This window comes from Mustelus asterias, chromosome 9 (assembly GCF_964213995.1).
Source record: "Mustelus asterias chromosome 9, sMusAst1.hap1.1, whole genome shotgun sequence".
NCBI classification, from domain to species: Eukaryota; Metazoa; Chordata; class Chondrichthyes; order Carcharhiniformes; family Triakidae; genus Mustelus; species Mustelus asterias.
Window position 1 is genome coordinate 36307035 of NC_135809.1, and position 16524 is coordinate 36323558.

Genomic DNA, 16524 nt, shown 5'->3' on the forward strand with positions numbered 1-16524 from the left:
TGACTTCACTTTCAAGGAGCTATGAACATGTACCCTTAGATCTCTTTGTTCTGTAACTCTCCTCAACATACTACCATTAACTGAGTAAGTCCTGCCCTGGTTCAATCTACCAAAATGCATCACCTCGTATTTGTCTAAATTAAACTCCATCTGTCATTCGTCAGCCCACTGGTCCAATTGGTCAAGATCCTGTTACAATTGGAGATAGCTTTCTTCACTGTCCACTATACCACCAATCTTAGGTGTCATCTGCAAACATACTATGCCTCCTATATTCTCATCCAAATCATTAATATAAATGACAAATAACATGGACCCAGCACTGATCCATGAGGCACACCGCTGGTCACAGGCCTCCAGCTTGAAAAACAACCCTCTACAAACACCCTCTGCCTTCTACCAAGAAGCCAATTTTGTATCGATTTAGATACCTCACCCTGGATCCCGTGAGATTTAACCTTATGCAACAGCCTGCCATGCGATACCTTGTCAAAGGCCTTGCTAAAGTCCATGTAGACAGCATCAACTGCACTGCCTTCATCTACCTTCTTGGTTACCCCTTCAAAAAACTCAATTAAATTTGTGAGACATGATTTTCCACCCACAAAGCCATGCTGACTGTCCCTAATCAGTCCTTGCATCTCTAAATGCCTGTAGATTCTGTCTCTCAAAATACCTTCCAACAATTTACCCACCACAGATGTGAAGCTAACTGGCCTGTAGTTCCCAGGCTTTTCCCTACAGCCCTTTTTAAACAAAGGCACAACATTTGCCACTCTCCAATCTTCAGGCACGTCACCCGTGACTATCGATGATTCAAAAATCTCAGCTAGGGGATCTGCAATTTCCCCCCTAGCCTCCCACAATGTTCTGGGATATACTTCATCAGGTCCCGGGGATTTATCTACCTTGATGCGCTTTAAGACTTCCAACACCTCCTTCTCTGTAATATGTACACTCCTCAAGACATCACTATTTATTTCCCCAAGTTCCCTAACATCCATGCTTTTCTCAACAGTAAATACTGATGAGAAATATTCATTTAGGATCTCACCCATCTCTTGTGGATCTGCACATAAATGATCCTGTTGATCCTTAAGAGGACCTACTCTCTCCCTTGTTACTCTTTTGCCCTTTCTGTATTTGTAGAAGCTCTTTGGATTCTTTGCCTTATCTGCCAAAACAATCTCGTGTCCCCTTTTTGCCCTCCTGATTTCTCTCTTAACTCTACTCCTACAGCCCCTATACTCTTCAAGGGATTCACTTGATCCCAGCTGCCTATGCATGCCTCTTTCTTCTTCTTGACCAGGGCCTCAATATCCCGAGTCATCCAGGGTTCCCTACTTCTGCCAGCTTTGCCCTTCACTCTAAGAGGAATGTGTTTACCCTGAACCCTGGTTAACACACTTTTGAAAGCGTGTCACTTACCAGACGTCCCTTTGCCTTCGCACAGACTCCCCCAATTAACTTTTGAAAGTTCCTGCCTGATACCATCAAAATTGGCCTTGCCCCAATTTAGAGTTTTAACTTTTGGGCCAGACCTATCATTCTCCATAGCTATCTTAAAACTAATAGAATTACGGTCACTGGTCCCAAAGTGATCCCTCACTAACACTTCTGTCACCTGCCCTTCCTTATTTCCCAAGAGGAGGTCAAGTTTTGCCTCCTCTCTAGTCGGGCCATCCACATACTGAATGAGAAATTCCTCCTGAATACACTCAACAAATTTCTCTCCATCCAACCCTCTAATACTATGGCTGTCCCAGTCAATGTTGGGGAAGTTAAAATCTCCGACTATTACCACCCTATTTTTCTTGGAGCTATCTGTAATCTCCTTACATATTTGCTCCTCAATTTCCTGCCGACTATTTGGGGGCCTATAGTACAACCCTCTCAAAATGATTTCCCCCTTCTTATTTCTCAGTTCTACCCATATAGACTCAGTGGCCGAACCCTCGGATATATCCCCTCTCAGTACGGCCGTGATACTTTCCCTAATCAAAAGTGCAACTCCCCATCCTCTCTTACCTCCTGTTCTATCTTTCCTATAGCATCTGTATCCTGGAACATTGAGCTTCCAGTCCTGTCCCTCCCTTAGCCATGTTTCAGTAATTGCTATAATATCCCAGTCCCACGTACCCATCCATGCCCAGAGTTCATCTGCCTCGCCCGTCAGGCCTCTTGCATTGAAATAAATGCAATTTAATCTGGACTTCCCTTGCTCTCTGTCTTGCTTTTGCTTGATCTGTCTGGTACTAGGATTACTGATACTGCCTTTACTACTTAATGTACTCTCTTTAATTTCTGTGCTGTCCTCAAACTTCTCTTCTGTCTCCCTACTGCTTTGGATCCCATCCCCCTGCCAAACTAGTTTAAACTCTCCCGAGTGGCTCTCGCAAATCTCCCCGCCAGGATGTTAGTCCCCCTCCAGTTCAGATGTAACCCATCCCTCTTGAACAGGTCAGCCCTTCCCCAGAAGAGCTCTCACTAGCACGTGGCAGCGGTAGTAGTCCTGAAATTACTACCTTCGAGGTCCTGCACTTTAGCCTTCTGCCTAACTCTCTATATTCACATTTCAGGACCTCATCCCTTTTCCTACCTATGTCGTTGGTACCAATATGTACAATGACCTCTGGCTGCTCACTCTCCCCCTTAAGAATGTCCTGCAATCGCTCAGAGACATCCTTGACCCTGGCACCAGGGAGGCAACACACCATCCTGGAGTCTCGATTGCGGCCACAGAAACGCCTGTCCGTGCCTTTAACTAGCGAGTCCCCTATTACTACTGCTCTTTGCCCAACGCTGTCCCACAGCAGAACCAGCTGTGGTGTCACAGGCCTGGCTGCTGCTGATATCTCCCCCTGACAGGCTATCCCCCTCAACAGTATCCAAAATGATATACTTGTTTGAAAGGGGAATAAGCACAAGAGACTCCTGCACTACCTGCCTGCCTCTCCTGGCTGAATCTGTGGTGTGACAACCTCCCTGTAACTAGTGTCTATCACACTCTCTGCCTCCTGTATGCTCCGCAGTGCATCCACCTGCTGCTCCAACCGAACAATGCGGTCTGTGAGCAGCTGCAACTGGACACACCTCCTGCATACAAAGTTGTCAGGGAGACTAGATTTCTCCCTAATTGCCCACATCTGGCAGGAGGAGCATGCCACTGCCCTAGCTGCCATATTGCACTTATACAGATAAAAGGATTAAAGAATCTCAACTCACCTCTCCCTTGCTTGTAGTCCTCCTGCCGACTTTTGTTTTGGTTAGAAGAGGAGATAGGGAGGGAAACACTGAAGGAGTGTTTGGGGTTTAACTGTCCCTTCACAGCAGCTCCTCCATAAACCACCTTCTGATCACAGTGACTGCACCTATGCAAATATGACCTGCAACCACCAATCATCTTCACCGCTCTGCTGCCCTCGCCCTGGACACTTACCTTCACTCAAAGTAGGAAGGTGTCTCCCGGAAACCCACCTTCTGGTCGCAGTGACTGCACCTATGCAAATGTGACCTGCAATCGCCAGTCACGCTGGCACAGTGGTTAGCACTGCTGCCTCAGTGTGCCAGGGACCCAGGTTCAATTCCTGGCTTGGGTCACTGTCTGTGTGGAGTTTGCACATTCTCCCCTTGTCTGTGTGGGTTTCCTCTGGATGCTCCGGTTTCCTCCCACAGTCCAAAGATGTGCAGGTTAGGTGGATTGACCATGCTAAATTGACTCTTAGTGTCAGGCTAAGCTAAAGTAAATGCATGGGGTTGTGGGGATAGGGCCTGGGTGGGATTGTGGTTGGTGCAGACCCGATGGGCTGAGTGGCCTCCTTCTGCACTGTGGGATTCTATGATTCTAGAAGGTTTAGCGTCTCGCCAAATATCTTTGGATACTTCACTCTTACATGGTGAGCTCTGCGTACCAGTGTGGGTAACAATGATATTTTACGTTCAAGATGTCACTTTCCACCACCTTACTCCATGCAAAATTCAGAGTTCTTATCTGAACAATCCCTCCCCTTCAGTGAAATCACAAGAGTGGGGCACAGAGGGGATCTCAAAAAACAAACAGGTACAGAGTGAGAAGCAATACTTGGATTCCATGGGTGAAGATTACAAAATAAATACATTTAGTACTCTTCCAATGAGGACAATGCATTTAATCTTTAAATCAGCAGTTTTACCTTGCCCCAACCCCGATGTGAAATGTATTTTTGACCAGATGCACAGAAAGAAAATGTTCTGGTAATGATAATAGATGTTGTATCAACAACAGACGCCAGACAACCTGTCCTGTGGCAGCTGATTTATTTGATCCTGCAATTACAATCAGGCATGTTTAATGCATCCAGTGGGTGTGTGAAGGGTCCATATGGGCAGCTCAGTTATCAGCCAGGTTTGGGTAATGATATTTCTCAGACTGGAACAGAAGATCCCTTTAGCTGAAATGCAAACAGTCAGATTTTCCAGAACCTCCTGTTCTTCCAGGTCCTCCTCCCAAGGATTAGAGTCATCGTAATGGGAGCAAATTCCATGTTACTATCCTTTTCTGGGTTTGCCATAATATATGGCTTCTTCAGTTCTTCCAAGACTGTGACCTATATCTCAAAGTGTGCAAGATATATAATTGAAATCCCACACCGGATAATGCTCTTAATTGCTATTTTTGAGCTACTAGCAAAAAGGCTGTCACCATCGCCTCAAATCCACACGAGCAAATGGAAATGAACACCTAATAAGCTCATCTGAGATGGTGGAGGTAAGGTTGCATTTTTGCACATCATCATTTCTCAATCCCAAAGAACTGCTCCTCTATTTGGCATCATTGCAACCAAGAATTCAACTGAGTCATCTAAAAGCATCCGATTCCATCACATCTTTATGTTGTATTTTAAATAGAATGGCTATCTATATTTCTAAATCTGCAATAAAGGTTTGCTATTCTGGTTAATTATGTGCACTTAATAGTATATGCTGGAAATGCATAGGGATCCATTAGTTAACAGAACTGCCTTAGTGATAGCTGACTAATCTTATTTTCTGTAGCACTTGGGGTGAATGGGATCAAAGGTTATGGGGAAAAAGCAGAATTAGGCTATTGAGTTGGATGATCAGCCATGAATGTGGTGAAGGGCGAAATGGCCTCCTCCTGTTCCTATCTTCTATGTTTCTAAGGTCATAAGGCCATATAACAGGTTATAGTTTTATTCCTGTGCCCGTGAAGATGAGAGGTGTCAGTACTAGGAGGTGAAATCCCTTCAGGTATTCTGTATCAGTGGTTAGCATCCCAGTTCAGAAATAGCATAGCAAACTGCAGAATAAAACTCCCACCCTTTCTCGCAAGTCTCAGAAGAACCCTCACCATAGTAATAATGTAATAATGTAATACTCTCACACCACGCCTCTATCAGTGAGAATTTAGTGCCAGATTATTGACAGCCACACCAATTCCCCTGGGATTCTAGTAGCCAGCATAAAGGGTGTCATGGTGACACAGTGGTTAGCACCGTTGCCTCACAGCTCCAGGAACCTGGGTTCAATTCTGGCCTTGGGTGACTGGCCGGTGTGGAGTTTACACAGTCTCCCCATGTCTGCGTGGGTTTCCTCTGCGTGCTCCGGTTTCCTCACACAGTCCAAAGATGTGTAGGTTAGGTGGATTGGCCATGCTAAATTGCTCCCTTTGTGTCCCAAGGTTTGTAGGTTGGATGGATTAACCATGGTAAATGTGTGGGATTATGGGGATGGGGTGGGGGAGAGGGCCTGGGTGGGATGCTCTGTCAGAGAGTTGGTGCAGACTCGATGGGCCGAATGGCCTCTTCAGCACCGTAGGGATTTATGATTCTAATGATGACCCCATCAATTAGAGTTGTACTTGAACAAAGGAGCCAGTGAAGGGATGAAAGTGGTGAAATACACTTGGTTCCCCGTGTGTTGGTTCTGAGGCTGGTTGAGGCGGAGTGAGGAAAATATTTAATTGATATACTTCAAGTCCCAAACTAGAATAAATAGTCAATAATACATTCAAATTAACCCTTTCATTCATGGCTATAAACTTTCAATGGATTTGTTTCAAGATTTGATGTGCCAATTCAGTAAGGAGGAAAGGGCTCAAGATCAATGCTTAACAAGTCCTTGTAGGGGGTCACATCCCTGAATAATACTGGGCTGTTTAGTTAAACAACAAGCATTTGTGGTTGAACCTCTCGATGTTTGTTATATTTTAAGGGCCCAATATTCAAGATATTAGCATTTCATCATCTCTTGTGGTTTTGGGCTGGGAAGAGATTTATACTGCACACAATCTGTGCCATCTTTTTGTGAAAAGGGCAGAAACTGGTCATATACCAGTGCAGATTCTGCAAAACATTACTTTGGAAAGCTTGCTGTAAGTTCAGGAAATGAGAGGAATCTTCCAAAAAAAAAATCATTAGAAGTAGGAGAGTTAAATATTCACAAATTAAATTTTTATAAGCTTACTTTCTTCCAGTGCCCTCAGAATCAGAACTATTAAGATTTCAAATCACGTATTAAAGCCTGGAAGATGTTCACAACTGACTCTGCCCAGGTATCCTGTTGATGTCCTTGAAATCTTGATGCCTGATAAGCGGTGAACACCAAGGTCAGCAGGGTCCTCTCAAAGTCCTCAGACTTGAGCTGCCCAATGTACTTGGATAGTCTGTAAGTAAGTCTTTGGATATCAACGATATTCTTGGGGATGATGTGATTGACAATAACGTCAAACGCCTTTGCTGCTCTCAGTGATGCAAGTTCTTCATCCTTCAGGTGGCATTTTAAGTTGTCATCTACGTTCAACCCACCCAGAAGAAACTAAAAATGCAGAAAACAAATATGAATAAAAATGACAAAACCACAAAAAACAGTCAACTGTTTAGGGTTTGTGAAAGAATGGAAACAATCTACACAGATCCTCTCTAAAGCTGAAATGAACTATATAAATCAATGAAGTGAAACATTTGATCCTTGCTCTGTGCCTAGATCTCATTGAGGGCAAATAAGTGGCTAAAAGCGATAAGGAGACAGCACAAGAATTTTTTTTTTATTCATTCTTGGGACATGGGTGTCACTGGCTGGCCAGCATTTATTGCCCATCCCTAGTTGTCCTTGTTCAGAGAGCAGTTACAAGTCAACCACATTGCTGTGACTCTGGAGCCACATGTAGAATCCATAGAATCCCTACAGTGCAGAAGGAGGCCATTCAGTCCATTGAGCCTGCACCAACAACAATCCCACCCAGGCTCATCCCCATAACCCTAGCTATGTACCCTGCTAGTCCCCCTGACGCTAAAGGTCAATTTAGCATGGCCAATCAACCTAACCTGCACATCTTTGGACTGTAGGAGGAAACCAGAACACTCGGAGGAAACCCATGCAGACACAAGGAGAACATGCAAACTCCACACGGACAGTGACCCAAGGCTGGAATTGTGCCTGGGTCCCTGGCGCTGTGAGGCAGCAGTGCCAACCAGGTGTGGAAAGCAGATTTCCTTCCCTAAAGGACATTAGTGAACCAAATGGGTTTTTCCAACAATCAACAATGGGTTCATGATCATCAGTAGATTCTTAATTCCAGATATTTTTTATTGAATTCAAATACCTCCATTTGCTGTGGAGGGATTCGAACCCTGGGCCCCTGAACATTAGTTGAGTTTCTGGATCAATAGTCTAGCGATAATACCAGTAGACCATCGCCTCCCCCAAGAATGGACGGGACTCTCACTCCTGATGAATCTTGAGTGATCTCTGGAAATGAAAAGCCTTGAACTTTGAATGAAGACAGAATTCAGCTCCACTGTGACTGTCTTGCACAGTGGCATAGTCTGTGTAATTTCATGGTCTAAGATCACACGTGAACTTGATGAAGTCTAGGAGAGTGTCCAGAAACCATGAAGCTTTAGTCTAACATGACACTAGAGGTCTCTTGGCACTGCACAAGGAGCAAAGTGCCAATGCCCAGGCAGTACCTTAGCACTGCCTACCGAGCATCGGGCAGTGCCAAGGGGGTGGGGCAGGGCTTGATGGGGCCGGAGCCTCTTGGGGGAGATTGGTGGGATGCAGGGTCTGCAGTCAGGCTGAATGACAGAGGGAGAGAGGCCAGCGTTCAGGGCTGGGCACTGGGATGGGGGCGGGGTCAGCCTGCTGGGGGAGTCGGGGCTGCAGTGGGGAGGGTTTGGGACTGTGGCGGGAGATTCGGGGCTGTCGCTGGTGGGGGGAGGGCAATCGGGATATTGGGGCTGCCGGGCGGAGCGGAGGCGGGAGAGCTGGGGGAGGGAGATCGAGATGGGCTGGGGTGGAAGGGGACACATCCTGGAGGCCAGCAATTGGGCCGTGGAGGGGCGGGGGGAGGTCGGAGGGGCAGCGATGCGGTGTTGCTGTGCTGGCCAGTGATTGAGCTGGCCAGTGATCGAGAGGCTGGCAGTGCGGGGCCACTGTGCATGCGTCGATCTCGACACTGACAGATTGGTGCATGTGCAGTGTCCCACTCAGCGCTATGCTGCCATCCTCTCCAACGGGAATAGGTTCCGCCTCCTGATTTTTAGAGGGATTTGCGCCAGGGCTCAGAGCACAGTGCACAGAGTGTGGGAGATTCATTTTGAAACTCCCGCTGAAAAATCCAACGGGATTTATTCCAGTTTTTATGCAAGTTCGACACTTAGGGCCTATTTTACCATTTTGATTCCAAGTGCTGGGAGTGTTTCAGATCCGATTTTTAGACCCTTTCTCAGGTGCCCCCATACACACTCTGCCTGAAAAAATATCAGCGATTCCAAATCGCGCTGCACAAGCCTGTGGGCGGGGCTTAACGCGCCCGAAAACCTGCAGCTCCAATCGGCGCCTCCAACTGCGCATGCACAGAAAAAAAATGATAGAATGCTGCTCCCCTGCCACATCCCTCCCGGGCCGGATAATGCCTCCCCCTGACCCCCACAGACATTGCCTCACCCCCACAACATTACTGACCCCCCTTATCCCCCCCCACCCCCTCCGCCACCCAGACCGATCGCGGGCCCCTTTCCCCCCTTCCCCCCACTGATCTCATGCAAAGTGGCAGCGGACCCTCCTTCCCCTCCACTGATCTGAAGTAGAGAGGCAGTAGACCCCCCCTTCCCCCTCACTGATCTCAGGCAGAGTGGAAGCGGACTCCCCTTCCCCCTCACTGATCTCAGGCAGAGTGGCAGCGGACTCCCCTTCCCCCCCACTGATCATTTGCAAAGTGACAGGATCCCCTTTCCCCCCCACTGATCTCAGACAGAGTGGCAGTGGACCCTCCTTCCCCCCCACTGATCTCAAGCAGAGTGGCAGCGGAACCCCCCATCCCCCCCACTGATCTCAGACAGATGGCAGCAGACCCCCCATCCCCCCCACTGATCTCAAGCAGAGTGGCAGCGGACCCCCATTCCCCCCCACCAATCGCAAGCAGAGTGGCAGCGGACCCCCATTCCCCCCCACCAATCGCAAGCAGAGTGGTAGCGGACCCTCCTTCCCCCCCCACACTTGCAGAGCCCCCACCGACCCATGAAAGAAAACGGATGCAACGAAAGGACTCCGTAAGCAGCAGAGAGCCATCGGACGCTCGGCACTTCCCTCCTCACTAACCCTCACTGATGGAGCGCCCGAATCGGACTTATATGGGGCATGTCTATTTCACGTCGATACCGGATTGGCGAATGTGGTGGTAAAGGGGGAAGTGCCGGTAAAGTTGGGCGTGCAGTCCATTAAGTCAATTTAAATGCATGCAAATACATTTAAATGACCGTTGTGCCCGTTTCAGGCGCGGTCCCCATTGTGGCCATTTTCAGGCCTTGGTAAAGGGGAACCTGTGCGGAGGCAGGCGCGGATCGCGCTACTCACCTCACGCCCGACTTTACAAAGTTTTCGTGCCTGCACAACATGATGGTAAAATCGACCCTTAGAAAATCGCCCCCATTATATGTAAAGACAGATGCCACTGAGAACTCAATGGGCCGAATGGTCTAATTCCGTGCCTGCATCTTAATGTCATAGAATCATAGAATTCTACAGTGCAGAAGGAGGCCATTTGGCCCATCGGGTCTGCACTGACTACAATCCCACCGAGGCCCTCTCCCTATAACCCCATGTATTTACCCCAGCTAGTCCCCCTGACACTAAGGGGCAATTTAGCATGGCCAATCCATCTAACCTGCACATCTTTGGACTGTGGGAGGAAACCAAAGCACCCGGAGGAAACCCACACAGACATGGGGAGAATGTGCAAACTCCACATAGACAGTGACCCAAGCCAGGAATCAAACACGGGTCTCTGGCGCTGCGAGGCAGCAGTGCTAACCACTGTGCCACTATGCCACCCATGTTTTATGGAGAAGGTCCACAATGAAGATTATGGTCATTGCTCCCTGTTACCATTAGCATACATGGGCGGCATGGTGGTGCAGTGGTTAGCACTGCTGCCTCACAGCGCCAGGGACCCCGGTTCAATTCCTGGCTTGGGTCACTGTCTGTGTGGAGCTTGCACATTCTCCCCGTGTCTGCGTGGGTTTCCTCTGGGTGCTCGGGTTTCCTCTCACAGTCCGAAAGAAGTGCTGGTTAGGTGCATTGACCTGAACAGGCGCCTCGAGGAATTTCACAGTAACTTCATTGCAGTGTTAATGTAAGCCTTACTTGTGACTAATAAGTAAACTTTACTTTTACTTTACCATACAAAGTCATTGAGGTTGCAAGGGAGAAAAGCATTCAGAATGAGGGGATCCATTCACTGGGAACACTAACTGTGGAGGAGGCCATTCACGAAGGTCAGTGTGAGAATTCACTCTGCAGGTGAGCAGTCTGAGTGCTCCTGATCTGTGGGGACAGTGACTGTGTGATGCTGAGTGCTAATGTAATGATAGTGTGAGAATATAGTAATTGAAGAATGCTTACTGTGAGAGATCTTACTGAAGAGGATTATTATGGGGTTTAGTCATTCATGAGGAGTCTAAAGAGGAACCCAGTCATCAAGTAAATTATTGTTTGAGACCAAGCCACTGAGTAGTAATTATGAGTGCTTATGTCATTGAAGAGCTAATAATACAGAAACAGGCCATTTGGCCCAACCAGTTTGTGTCGTCAAATAGTTCTGATCATAAATACCCACACAGCTCCCATATCTCTTCAACCTCTGTTCTTCTATCCACCTATCTAACCTCATTTTCAATGTTGGCGTAGGGCTGAATTTTCCCCATGAAAGTCCCAAACCCTCCCCAGGGTGAAGCAGTCATAGACCACTGGTTTCACAGAGATGCTCCTTCATTGGCAGCTTTTTAGTGGCTCGGGAGCAGGAACTCAGGCAGGTCTTCTCAAGGGCAGGTCTAATTAAAACTGACCATAGCAGCCATTTTTGGGAGCTGCCTATTGAGTGCTCTAACTTCACCTTGGAAAAAACTGTTATCGTGAGGAGACTGGGATGTCTTCGGAGATCCAGAGGCCCAGGTAGGACAGCCCCTCAAGTTGCAGTTGTAGGCCCAGACATTCTCCAAGAAGCCTTGAGGAGGAGAAGGAAGGTCCTCTTTTCAGAAGGTGACAGGAAGGAACCACTCACCCAAACTAAGTATGGATGGACATAGCTGACACTGTCCATAGAAGGAGTGTAGTCTACAGAAGGTGAATCCTGTATCAGAAGAGGTTCAATGATCTGATCTGCTCCGGCAAATTGAATTCTATCCCAAACCACAGCAATACAGATCACTGGGTATTTACCCTCCAGCAAACTCATCAGCTGAGGAGTCTAAGGCCATATGTTGCTGTTGAATATGGGAGGGATGTAAAAAAGGGTCAGAGCTATAGTGCTGCTGAGGTCCTGCCACCACAGATATGTGCAGCTTCGAATGAATTGGACCAACAGGCATTAGTCATGGAGGACAGCAATGCCATTCCACACTCTCTTTAGTCCTTGCAGAAGAAATGTGCTCATAATGTCCAAGAGAGGGCCTAGATCGGTGGAGGCATCCCTTGCCTTCTAGTGATCACAGGCATAGAGGAGGCAACCATGCAATTAACTAAGATTATGGACATTGAGGAAGCTGCCATGGCAAGGTGGGCACTTGTGGTGGAGATGGTGATTAGAGAAGGTAATACACTCATTAAGGAGAAGCCTTCCACTCCACTCTGCCCAATGGAATTCTGAACACTGTGCTGCACTGAGAATCATGATGTGGAGATGCCGGCGTTGGACTGGGGTAAGCACAGTAAGAAGTCTCACAACACCAGGTTAAAGTCCAACAGGTTTATTTGGTAGCAAATACCATAAGCTTTCGGAGCACAGCTCCTTCGTCAGATGGAGTGGATATCTGTTCTCCAACAGTGCACAGACACAGAAATCAAGTTACAGAATACTGATTAGACTGCAAATCTCTACAGCCAGCCAGGTCTTAAAGGTACAGATAATGTGGGTGGAGGGAGCATTCAACACAGGTTAAAGAGATGTGTATTGTCTCCAGACAGAACAGCTAGTGAGATTCTGCAAGATCAGGGGGAAAGCTGTGGGGGTTACTGATAATGTGACATAAATCCAACATCCCGGTTTAGGCCGTCCTCATGTGCGCTGAACTTGGCTATCAGTTTCTGCTCAGCGACTCTGCGCTGTCGTGTGTCGTGAAGGCCGCCTTGGAGAACGCTTACCTGAAGATCCAAGGCTGAATGCCCGTGACTGCTGAAGTGCTCCCCCAACAGGAAGAGAACAGTCTTGCCTGGTGATTGTCGAGCGGTGTTCATTCATCCGTTGTTGTAGCGTCTGCATGGTTTCCCCAATGTACCATGCCTCGGGACATCCTTTCCTGCAGCGTATCAGGTAGACAACGTTGGCCAAGTTGCAAGAGTAGGTACCGTGTACCTGGTAGATGGTGTTCTCACGTGAGATGATGGCATCCGTGTCGATGATCCGGCACGTCTTGCAGAGGTTGCTGTGGCAGGGTTGTGTGGTGTCGTGGTCACTGTTCTCCTGAAGGCTGGGTAGTTTGCTGCGGACAATGGTCTGTTTGAGGTTGCGTGGTTGTTTGAAGGCAAGAAGTGGGGGTGTGGGGATGGCCTTGGCGAGATGTTCGTCTTCATCAATGACATGTTGAAGGCTCCGGAGGAGATGCCGTAGCTTCTCCGCTCCGGGGAAGTACTGGACGACGAAGGGTACTCTGTCCACCGTGTCCCGTGTTTGTCTTCTGAGGAGGTCGGTGTGGTTTTTCGCTGTGGCGCGTCGGAACTGTTGATCGATGAGTCGAGCGCCATATCCTGTTCTTATGAGGGCATCTTTCAGCGTCTGGAGGTGCCTGTTGCGATCCTCCTCATCCGAGCAGATCCTGCGTATTCGGAGGGCTTGTCCGTAGGGGATGGCTTCTTTAACGTGTTTAGGGTGGAAGCTGGAGAAGTGGAGCATCATGAGGTTATCCGTGGGTTGCACTCTTGGACACACGCATCTCCATTAAGGACAGTCACCTCTGCACCTCACTGTACCGCAAGCCCACGGATAACCTCATGATGCTCCACTTCTCCAGCTTCCACCCTAAACACGTAAAAGAAGCCATCCCCTACGGACAAGCCCTCCGAATACACAGGATCTGCTCGGATGAGGAGGATCGCAACAGACACCTCCAGACGCTGAAAGATGCCCTCATAAGAACAGGATATGGCGCTCAACTCATCGATCAACAGTTCCGATGTGCCACAGCGAAAAACCACACCGACATCCTCAGAAGACAAACACGGGACACGGTGGACAGAGTACCCTTCGTCGTCCAGTACTTCCCCGGAGCGGAGAAGCTACGGCATCTCCTCCGGAGCCTTCAACATGTCATTGATGAAGACGAACATCTCGCCAAGGCCATCCCCACACCCCCACTTCTTGCCTTCAAACAACCACGCAACCTCAAACAGACCATTGTCCGCAGCAAACTACCCAGCCTTCAGGAGAACAGTGACCACGACACCACACAACCCTGCCACAGCAACCTCTGCAAGACGTGCCGGATCATCGACACGGATGCCATCATCTCACGTGAGAACACCATCTACCAGGTACACGGTACCTACGCTTGCAACTCGGCCAACGTTGTCTACCTGATACGCTGCAGGAAAGGATGTCCCGAAGCATGGTACATTGGGGAAACCATGCAGATGCTACGACAACGGATGAATGAACACCGCTCGACAATCACCAGGCAAGACTGTTCTCTTCCTGTTGGGGGAGCACTTCAGCAGTCACGGGCATTCAGCCTTGGATCTTCAGGTAAGCGTTCTCCAAGGCGGCCTTCACGACACATGACAGCGCAGAGTCGCTGAGCAGAAACTGATAGCCAAGTTCCGCACACATGAGGACGGCCTAAACCGGGATGTTGGATTTATGTCACATTATCAGTAACCCCCACAGCTTTCCCCCTGATCTTGCAGAATCTCACTAGCTGTTCTGTCTGGAGACAATACACATCTCTTTAACCTGTGTTGAATGCTCCCTCCACCCACATTATCTGTACCTTTAAGACCTGGCTGGCTGTAGAGATTTGCATTCTAATTAGTATTCTGTAACTTGATTTCTGTGTCTGTGCACTGTTGGAGAACAGATATCCACTCCATCTGACGAAGGAGCTGTGCTCCGAAAGCTTATGGTATTTGCTACCAAATAAACCTGTTGGACTTTAACCTGGTGTTGTGAGACTTCTTACTGCATTGAGAAGCCTTAGCATGGAAGAGGTTTCTGCGCTCCAAGGCTATCTCTGATGTTCCCTTCTTTTGTCTCCCACAGGTGTGGATGTCAAGTCAAGGAGATCATCTCTCTCACCATCACCAGGTCCAGAGTCAAGTGGCAAAGCTCCCAAGAGGCAACACCACATTTTATACATTTATATATTTCTCAGTGCTGATAAAGAAGACACCACAGTTGGTCCTTGCATTTGGTTATATAGTGTGGAACTGGGTGAAGGGCACAGGATTTGTGAGCTGGAAGAGGTGTCAAAGGCATGTCATGTCATTCTTCCTGGGTCAGAGGGATTCAGGTAAAATGTGTCTGAATCAGATGATCGCTGACACTCATGACATGTGATATTCATGATATGTGATATTCACGGCATGTGATATTCATGACATGTGACATGATCATTGAGCCTCACCCTTGACATGGCCACTTCCCTGGGAAACTGGAACATCTTTGTGTTCTGCATCTTCCTCCTCTGCCTCATCCTGATTTCCTATTCCTCCATTGAGTTGTATCATCCCTGGTCCACACACCTGTCTGTAACACAGCGCAGCATATTGAATGAGATCCTTACAGAGGTGTACTGCAGGATGCCATCTGACTACCCCAGACATGGGAATTAATCCAATAGCCTGCCTGATAATGACTCTATTGAGCAGATGGCTCCTGCTGTATCTGTCTGGGGCTCTCTTTCTCCTCCCTTGTCCTCTGGAATCCATCCACTGATTTTCAGACAGGAATGAAAATAAGGCAGCCTGGACTGCCAGAGAAAAAAGGAGTCATGGCAACTGCCAGGAAAACTGGCACACACATGCAGGAAGTTCTTGTTATGGTTATAATTGAATCCTTACAGTGCAAAAGGAGGCCATCAAGCCTGCACTGACAACAGTTCCATCCAGGCCCTATCCCCGTAACACCATGTACTAATCACCATGGCTAACAGGCGATTTAGCATGTCCAGTCAACCTACCCTGCACATCTTTGGACTGTCGGAGGAAACGGGAGCACCCGGAGAAAACCCATGCAGGCATGGGGAGAACGTGTAAACTCCATGCAGACACTGACCCAAGGCTGGAAATGAACCCGGGTTTCTGGTGCTGTGAGGCAGCAGTGCTTACCGCTGTGCTGCCCACACCAGTTGGGCACTGAAAATGAGGAAACACTTCATGTGGATGACTACTTCCCTAATATATGTTTGCCTCCAATCAGGTGGTCTGTCCCAGGTAGTGTGTGCAGCCTTTGTGATCCTGCGGAAATCCCAACATGCTCCTTAACTTGTTCTCAATGAACTCCTAATAATATTAATTTGCCTTCCTGATGGATTGGATGGGTTCTAGGAGCAACCCTCCCCTTGCTCTGGTGAACCTCGCCAGCACCTTGTCATGAACAGAATTTAGGTGTTTCCTTTAACTGCCTATGATCAGCATGTTTGCATTTAAGATTAAGTATATTTTCTTACCCTCAAAATGAGTGTCCCAATTAAATAATTCCAGCAGCAAGCTTTTTTGTGAGTTTAACAATTAAGAAGACTACTTATTATCACGCACTTACCTCATTTTTGATGCAAGGTTCCACTCATTCGTCTCTCTCACACAAAGATAGAATAGATAAATATACTGTTACAGCTTTTAACTATCTCAGTTTCATCTGTGGCAGGCACGTTACTTCTAGGACAAAGTTTAAAGTTTAGTTTATTTATTAGTCACAAGTAGGCTTACATTAACACTGCAATTAAGTTACTGTGAAAATCCTTTAGTCGCCACATTCTGGCGCCTGTTCGGGTACGCCGAGGGAGAATTTAGCATGGCCAGTGCACCTAACCA

The 16524-nt window shown here is 47.8% G+C and overlaps 1 protein-coding gene across 1 annotated transcript in view; it reads right to left on the reverse strand.

The window, feature by feature from the left end:
* The window catches only part of fam180a (family with sequence similarity 180 member A), a 91169-nt gene that overhangs the window by 13067 nt on the left and 61578 nt on the right, over positions 1-16524 (reverse strand). Inside the window, exon 3 of the mRNA XM_078219966.1 lies at positions 6466-6816. Within this exon, the coding sequence (XP_078076092.1) occupies positions 6496-6816 (321 nt within the window). The 3' untranslated portion in view covers positions 6466-6495. The remainder of the gene's footprint in view (positions 1-6465; positions 6817-16524) is intronic.